The sequence below is a fragment of the Rhinoraja longicauda genome, chromosome 1 (assembly GCF_053455715.1).
Source record: "Rhinoraja longicauda isolate Sanriku21f chromosome 1, sRhiLon1.1, whole genome shotgun sequence".
Lineage (NCBI taxonomy): Eukaryota > Metazoa > Chordata > Chondrichthyes > Rajiformes > Arhynchobatidae > Rhinoraja > Rhinoraja longicauda.
In genome coordinates, this window is record NC_135953.1 from 53,261,559 (window position 1) to 53,269,387 (window position 7,829).

The window sequence follows — 7,829 nt, forward strand, 5'->3', positions numbered from 1 at the left end:
AATGCTCTGCAATTTCGTCTTTTATAATTGACTCCAGCATCTTCCCCACCACTGATGTCAGACTAACTTATCTATAATTTCCCGTTTTCTCTCTCCCTCCTTTCTTAAAAAGTGGGATAACATTAGCTACCCTCCAATCCACAGGAACTGATCCTGAATCTATAGAACATTGGAAAATGATCACCAATACGTCCACAATTTCTAGAGCCATCTCCTTAAGTACTCTGGGATGCAGACCATCAGGCCCTATCAGGACTATTGATCTTCAGATTGCGGGCAATAGTCTCACGTTTAATAGTTTCACGTCCCACTACATGAACATTTTACCTGACACCGTTGTATTTAAACGTGGGAATGTTCTCTGAAATGAATAATGCGCAAATAATGCGTTTTCTTCAAGGCTGGGTGCTGAGGGACGATGGCGCGGCTGGATAATGGGTCATTCTAGCTGTGTGATGTCCACGAGGAAGATCTGACCCAAGTGTTGCAGCATTCATCTAGTCCCATCCTTCCGCTGAGCGCACTCTCGCAGCAGTGGCAGGTCGTAGGGGAACTACCCATGGTTCGGGGGGGGTTTGGGGATTTGCCTACCATTCTCCCCGGCCGAGAGTTCACAATGTGTCTTTCTGTGTCAACCGAGTTTTGCTTCACTCTAAACGACAATCGGTATTCTGAACAAGGGTCTCGACCCGAAACGTCACCCATTCCTTCTATCCAGAGTTGCTGCCTGTCCCGCTGAGTTACTCCAGCATTTTGCATCTATCATCGGTATTCCCTCACTGCAGGTTTCGAGTGACACACAGTTGAAACAGGAGCACGGCTCCTTTCCCTGTTCGCCTTTTTACCCGCACATTTATTCGTTAACCTTGGGTTCTCTCATCCGCCGATACATTTCGGGGGATACGAGGCCGTCTTGGGCAGCATTACCAATACACAATACAATCTAGATCTTTGCACATTGTCTTTTCCCATCATCTCAGCTCTCTTTCTGAAGCGACCCTCCGAGCAAATAGCAGACTCGCCCTTCCTTAGAAGGCACTCAATGTTATGGGGTCGGTCACAGGGCTTGCGGGGAGAGCACCCACTAATCTACACCGTGCCTTGCATGAGGAGGGAAGGAAGCATTGAACTGATCACTGCCCTTCGTTAGGGATCATTAAATAGCGCAATCGGGAGTACAATGAGATGATAGAAAAGGGTGATAGATTGAACCGCAGTAAATTGAAATCGATCAGAACATTATTTCAGAAGACTTTACTTAATGGAGTCCAATGTGGTCAAACTGGAACTGGGCCGGGACTGGGAAGAAACAAATCCAGACCAATAAGTAAGTCACAGTTCATGTCACTTGCTGACAAAGTCTTGGATAATTTCCAGTTTTCTGGAGTTGATCTTCTTACATTTAAGAAGGCTGGTTACTGAAATGTGACCGGTGCCGAACACATGCATTACGCATCATCAAACAATTAATGTCTCATATAATTAGAAATCGACAGTTGTGTCAAATACCTGCCTTTTAACTGCTGTTTCAATTACAGACGTAACGTAACTACCCATTTCACCGCAGATTGCACAAAAGACTATTTGCATGTGATGTATTGTTTTACTTTCTGTTAAACTATTCAGGGCTCTACAATAAACCTGAGGACTTGGAGACGTGTTGGTCTATCAGTTAACGGATTCGCCACCCATTTCAGATGGCCATGAAGATTTAACTACTGTCGCGGGTCATTTATAAGCCAAGCGACATAAATATTTAAACGTCCTCCGGGGACTCCAGTAAACCTGGGAGGATTTTTATGGACATTTCGGTACTTGTTTATACGAGTCCATATGCATTTAAATCTTCTAATTTTTTCCTAAGGACTATAATTTTCCAGAATGGGTTGGGGAGGGGGAGTTGATTATACTCGCGTCTCGATATTCAGGTCTTTAATTATTTAGTAACTTCTAACCACTATGCTGCTGGATCCGTACAGCAGTTTCTCGCCATGGAGCACTCTCGTCAGTTAAATGAAAACAATTTATTTTTCATGCCAAGAACCTAACACCATGAAATTGTTAACATCAGTTAATGCATGGCTGGGGGCAGTGGGATAAATGATATGAATCTCGGGCCCACTGCCCTTGCATTGTACGCAGTTCAATAAACGCACACAAGCATGTCTTTTCTTTTAACTGGCGAGTTTTATTTTGCGTTAAGTGGAAGTCACTGTACTGATTGCGAAACGATCACAGGCCCAAATCTGCAACTTTGAAAAAAAATCACAAAAGTAAAGACTAGCAGAAAACCTCAGCACACGGCATAGGTGGGGTTGTGAGGCGCACATCGAGTGATGATAGGTATCCGTTTCCGTCTACAAATGGTGCCGTTTAGCTCAGCACTTTCACAGCTGCGGGTGCGTGGTTAAATCGCAGAACAACACGGACACTTTCCAATAACGTTTCAAGGAAATAACGATTATATCGAAATATCGGATAGGCCTTAGCCTCCTAATTTGAAATGTTGTTTGAAAAGTTGTGTCAGCACGAATGTTGCCATGTGTACAGCAATACCAATCTGGCTACAAGTTGAATCCAATTGGCTTCGTGCCACAAGTACATATTAAAGTAAATGTTAAATACATTACGTTAAAATTGTATGGTTTGTTTTTGGACAAATGCACCACAGTAATGAATTTGGAATAATGGTTGAATTATTGCCTGCAGAACTTGCATTTTATAATTTTTTTGAAAGCACTTTGGAAATCCTTATTGAAATAAGCATAAATGATGGGATTTAGGAGAGAATTGGAATAGCCTTGCCAGTTGATGACGGCGTGGAGCCACATTGGCATGTAACAGTGCTGTCCACAGAATGGCAGTACAAGGGCAACGATGAAAAATGGCAACCAGCAGAAGATGAAAGTGCCCATAATGATGCCCAAAGTTTTCACCGTTTTCCTCTCGCGGGCGAGGGCCACTTTTCTCTTGGCTTCAATGTTCTTATCATTCCTCGCCTCAAAGCAAAATGTCAATTGGCTGTTGGCGTGGCTGGGCAGAGGAAGGTGATCTTTGGGGTGCTGGTGGTGCAGCTCGATAACTTCTAAAGCTGGCCCTTCTTCCCCGTGTCGGAGGGCCCCGTTGATGCAGGTAGGCTTGGGCTCCACGCTCCTCCTCCAGTTCTTGCTGTTCTCGCCGTTGCTTTTCTTTTGCGCGACGGCTGGAGAAACAGTCAGGCAAGTGTCTGCTACTTTTTGCTTCTCCGATTTCTTCACCGTTTTGCGTATGCGAAACCTGGCTGCTTTGAATATTCTTCCATACAGGACTAACATCAATATCAGCGGGATGTAAAAGGCACCGAAGGTGGAATAAATGGTATAGCCAGGGTCTTGGCTAATATTACAAGCGTCGGGATCAGCTCTGTCTTCGGGTGTCCTCCAGCCTAACATGGGGGGGATTGAAATTAAAAATCCGACCAGCCATGTCAAGCTTATTAGAATAGCGGCTCGTCTCGGAGTCCTCTTGTTGACATAGTCTATTGGATCAGTAATAGCCCAGTATCTGTCCAAAGCAATCGCGCAAAGGTGCAGGATAGAAGATGTACAACACAACACATCTAAAGAGATAAAAATGTCACAGGTTACCTGTCCCAGGGTCCATTTGTTCAGAACTTGATACAGAGCTGCCATGGGCAGTACCAGCACCGACACCATCAGATCGGTGACTGCAAGTGACCCTATGAGATAGTTGGCTACATTTTGTAGAGAACGCTCCAGTGCTATAGCGGCGATCACACAAGCATTCCCAATAATAGAGCAGAGGATCATAGTTCCTATAAACAGTGAAGTTATAATCTGGTAACTCAGCGTCACCTCCGAAAAGTTCGTATTGTTTTCCTTGGTGGACCCCGAGTAGGAAAAGGTGCTGTTGTTGTACATCTCCATGGTGAGATCGCCAAGGAGCCGAGGAGAAGTTGTGTCAAGCGTGCGGTCTGCAAATTCCCGGCGAAACTACATTATTTAAATGAGAAGGTGAAGTCCTAAACACATCGAACACGTCGCCACATTTTCTTATTTCTATAAATCATTGGCGTTTCGCTCAACGAATGGTGACTGGGTGAATTAATATATACCGCCGTCCAGGATACGTCAGATAGCTAATAGGTCTCTGGAGTGCGCCTTTCACTTGCTGGTACTGATGTTGGTGCAACTGAGAGCGGCTAAGAGCACGGCTGCATTTGTTCCTTTTGACTCACGCCTCGAGTATCCAGACTTCCCACGTCCAAACAATACAATTTTTCTTCTCACTATGCCTAGATCAACAATACGGACGGCATTGGTCATTAGCTCACGTCGCTCGGCCGTTTTCTGCGCGTAACTTGCCCAACGTGATGACATTAAGAGTGAAATATGTCTCTTGCTTGTTTCTAGTGGTGCAGCCCGGCGTCCATTCACCTTTCTCCGTCTGTTCGCGTTTGTTTTAGCTGTATATTCTGTTGCTTGAAACTTGAAAACTACAGGGTTTTTTAAAATGCTAACAATGAACTACGAAAGAAATCTTCATTCTGGCGATCAATTTGCATTTGAGTGTGAAGTAACACCCGATAAAGATTTATTTCATCATTGACATCTTCGGCTTCCATAACTTTTTTTTTCAATACGTTTAGTTTCCAAATTGCAGCTAGGGTGGAGAGATTTAACATTGTTGAGCACTTCTGAACAAGCCAAAGCATCGAAGCTGAACAGAGCTCTGTCTCTTAATTTATAATAGTTAACCAGCCAAATGTTGGGATCAAATATACAGTGTCAATGGAACTATAAACCCGTTGCACGGCTGCATGGGTAGAGCTACGCTGAGTTATAAGAGTAATCAGCGGGCACAGTTTCCACTTCCATTCGTGCCAAGTACAGCAAGCTTTTTAGTTACGGGTGTAATTTATTTGCCTGCCGTTTGGTGAGCTAAAAATCAATTATAATATTAATTTAAAAAGGTATAATACCGTCATCTTACAACAATCGATTAAATAGTTTCTGTACTATAGCGCCCATGTAGCGGAGACACCTGTTTAGCATTGTTTGTACTTTCAGCACCATGGATAGCGCACCACTCAAAACGCAAAGGAGGTTTGCTGCCACCTATAGGTGAACAGGTGACTGCCGATCAAACAGCAGAGCCCGGCCGAACCATGCACGCAGCCGACCGTAAAGAATAAGACCCGTCTCCCAAACAGAATCAATCCAGTTTGGAACAGGGTAAAAATACTCCACTGGACTTCCCCTCGATAATGCATCAATTAGGATTTTGAAGCATCAGTTCTGTGGCTTCAATAATTAAAAACTTCATTAGCTCGGCAGAAGTTAGTTAATCATATCTCAGATTGATTTTATTGGCGATCCGGCCACTTTGAAGATTTCTCTTTTTTCATTTTAATATCAGCGTCGCCAGTGGGAATGGGACGACTGACGAGATGCAATTATATTCTTTTATTACTTTATTCATATAAGCTACCGCACAAGCAGAACACGCAAGCAAGCAGAACAATCTGAATTATTTAAATAAATCTTTTCCAGAGAAATATCTCAGAATTTCTGTTGAATGCTCAAGGTAACTTGAATTATTAAGTTCAAACAGAACAGTTCCGCAAACTATTGATCATAAAAATCTACACGGGTGTTTTCCTTTCTTTCATTTCCCTGTTAACTATGTTTTATCATATTTGTATCATGGTGTGGTCCAAAACTAAAAAAAAAAGGTTTATTATGGATTAGTTAAAATGGAACGTCCCAAATCACCGGAATAATCATTGATAGACACAAAATGCTGGAGTAACTCAGCGGGTCAGGCAGCATCTCTGGGGAGAAGGAATGGGTGACGTTTCGGGTCGAGACCCTTCTTCAGACATAATCCTTGTCGGGCGCTCCATCTCTTCCTGAACAAGGCTGGAAGCTATTGCTGAAACGTCAAACGCAAAGTACTGCAGATGCTAGAAATCTAATAACAGAGAACAGAAAACACTGGAGAACAGAAACACACTACAAAACAATGTAGGCTAGGGAACATCTGTGGAGAGTAAAACAGAGTTAACTGGAAAACCACGGATCCCCTGAAATGTTATTATGCTGTTTAAATCATAATGCTGACTTTTTTTTAAATTGTAAAATGTTCCAATTTACTTCCTGCGAAAGACATTCTGCACTCCTCCACATCCTACGGTCAAAACCCCATTATCTGTAAGTGGGTGATGTCTATTATTCCACTGGGTATGCACTCCATCACCTTTCCCACTCAGAGAAACCTACTTATTGATCACATAAGAATGCACTGATGGGGATAAAAATGGAGGTGGCTACAAATTTCCCCCTCCCCTTTCCCCCTCCCATCTCCTCCCCTCTCCCCTCCCCACCCCATCCCCTACCCCTCCACCTCCTCCTCCCCCCACTCCGTCCCTTCAACCCCCCTTAACCCCCTCCTCCCCCTCCCTCCCTCCCCTCCCTCCACCACCGCCCTCTACCCTCCCTCCCCCTCTGCTCCCTTCCCCTCTGCTCCCTTCCCCTCTCCCCTTCCCCTCCCCCTTCCCATCCCACCTTCCCCCCCACCATCCCCCTCAAACCCCCTTATTCCCTGCTCCTCCCTCCCTACTCCCTCCCTCCACATCCCTCCCCCTCCCGCCCTCCCTCCCTCACCCCCCTCCCTCCATCCCTCCCTCGCTCCCCCTCCCTCCCTACCCCCTCCATCCCTCCCTCCCTAGGAGATAGATTTAAACTTTAAAATGTGAATAACTTTAAAAATATAACACCAATTTCAATTAAACTTCTCCCATTAGCACCAAAGGGACGACGGTAAGTAAAATAGGCCTAAAATTGTCGAGCTATCATGTACCATTTTGGCTGTAGTTCAGGAACAAACAAACAAGAGTTTTAGTACATAGATAAACAAACAATAATAGTGTCAAAGTGAAAAATAATACCCCTGAGATAGTTCAGAGCCTATTTGAAGCTTGTAGTGTTTAGTAGCCTGATGTTTGGAGGGGAATAAATCCTCCTGCACATGGACGTTACAGTATTCAGGCTCCTATACTTTTTTCCCAATGGCAGGAGTGAAATGAGCACACGGTAGGTGATGTGGGTCACCAATGATGTTGGCTGCCTTTTTGTGTCAGCGACCCTTGTAGATCCCATCGATGGTGGGGAAGTCAGTACCTGTGATGGACTGGGCAGTGTTTGTCACTTTTTGCAGTCTTCTTCATTCCTGGCCATTCAAGTTGCTAAACCAGGCCATGATGCAACCAGTCAAGATGCTAAGCTAGGTTGTTGCAAGAGTCCCATGAGATTACTGCACAGAGGAATGGAGGATTTTTTGCTTGACTGATGCTGAGCCCTCTCTCCGAATCATTAATCAAATTGTCTGGCCATTTATCACTTTTCTGCTTGTGACAGCTTTCTGCTCGCATACAGGCTGTCAGGTCTCCAATGTTAAAACTTTGAGAGATAATTAATTGGCACTTTTGGACATCCTCGTGCCATGAAAGGCACCATCTAAAAGCTTGCCTTTCCTTATTTTCTAGTCACTTTTCCATTTCATTCTTGTCATCCTATCTGTATTTAACCAATTAACATATTGTAGCGCTTTTAAATAACTTTTGTTTTTCATAAATCTTATGGGGATAAAAGTCAGCTCCAATGGGTGCCTTAATTATACCCCATCTCCAATCTACTCAGTTTTCCTCTCCATAGAATTCAATTTGGCACACTAATTCTTTAGCCACCTCGTCATCTTTATGGAAGTGTATTTTACTCGTTACTTGACTCCTATATCTGCCACTTATTTGGTGTAACTCAGATAGTTAA

General features: G+C 44.0%; 1 protein-coding gene across 1 annotated transcript; it reads right to left on the reverse strand.

Moving 5' to 3' along the window:
• Nucleotides 1-2,189: 2,189 nt before the first annotated feature.
• On the reverse strand, nucleotides 2,190-4,443 carry htr1aa (5-hydroxytryptamine (serotonin) receptor 1A a). The gene has a single exon (XM_078410243.1). It carries the CDS (start codon nucleotides 3,924-3,926, stop codon nucleotides 2,697-2,699), a length of 1,230 nt encoding a protein of 409 aa, XP_078266369.1. The 5' UTR covers nucleotides 3,927-4,443; the 3' UTR covers nucleotides 2,190-2,696.
• Between the last annotated feature and the right edge of the window lie 3,386 nt (nucleotides 4,444-7,829).

Bases quoted from the DNA above. Each gene is read 5' to 3' on its own strand.
- htr1aa (XM_078410243.1), bottom strand. From the start codon at position 3,926: ATGGAGATGTACAACAACAGCACCTTTTCCTACTCGGGGTCCACCAAG.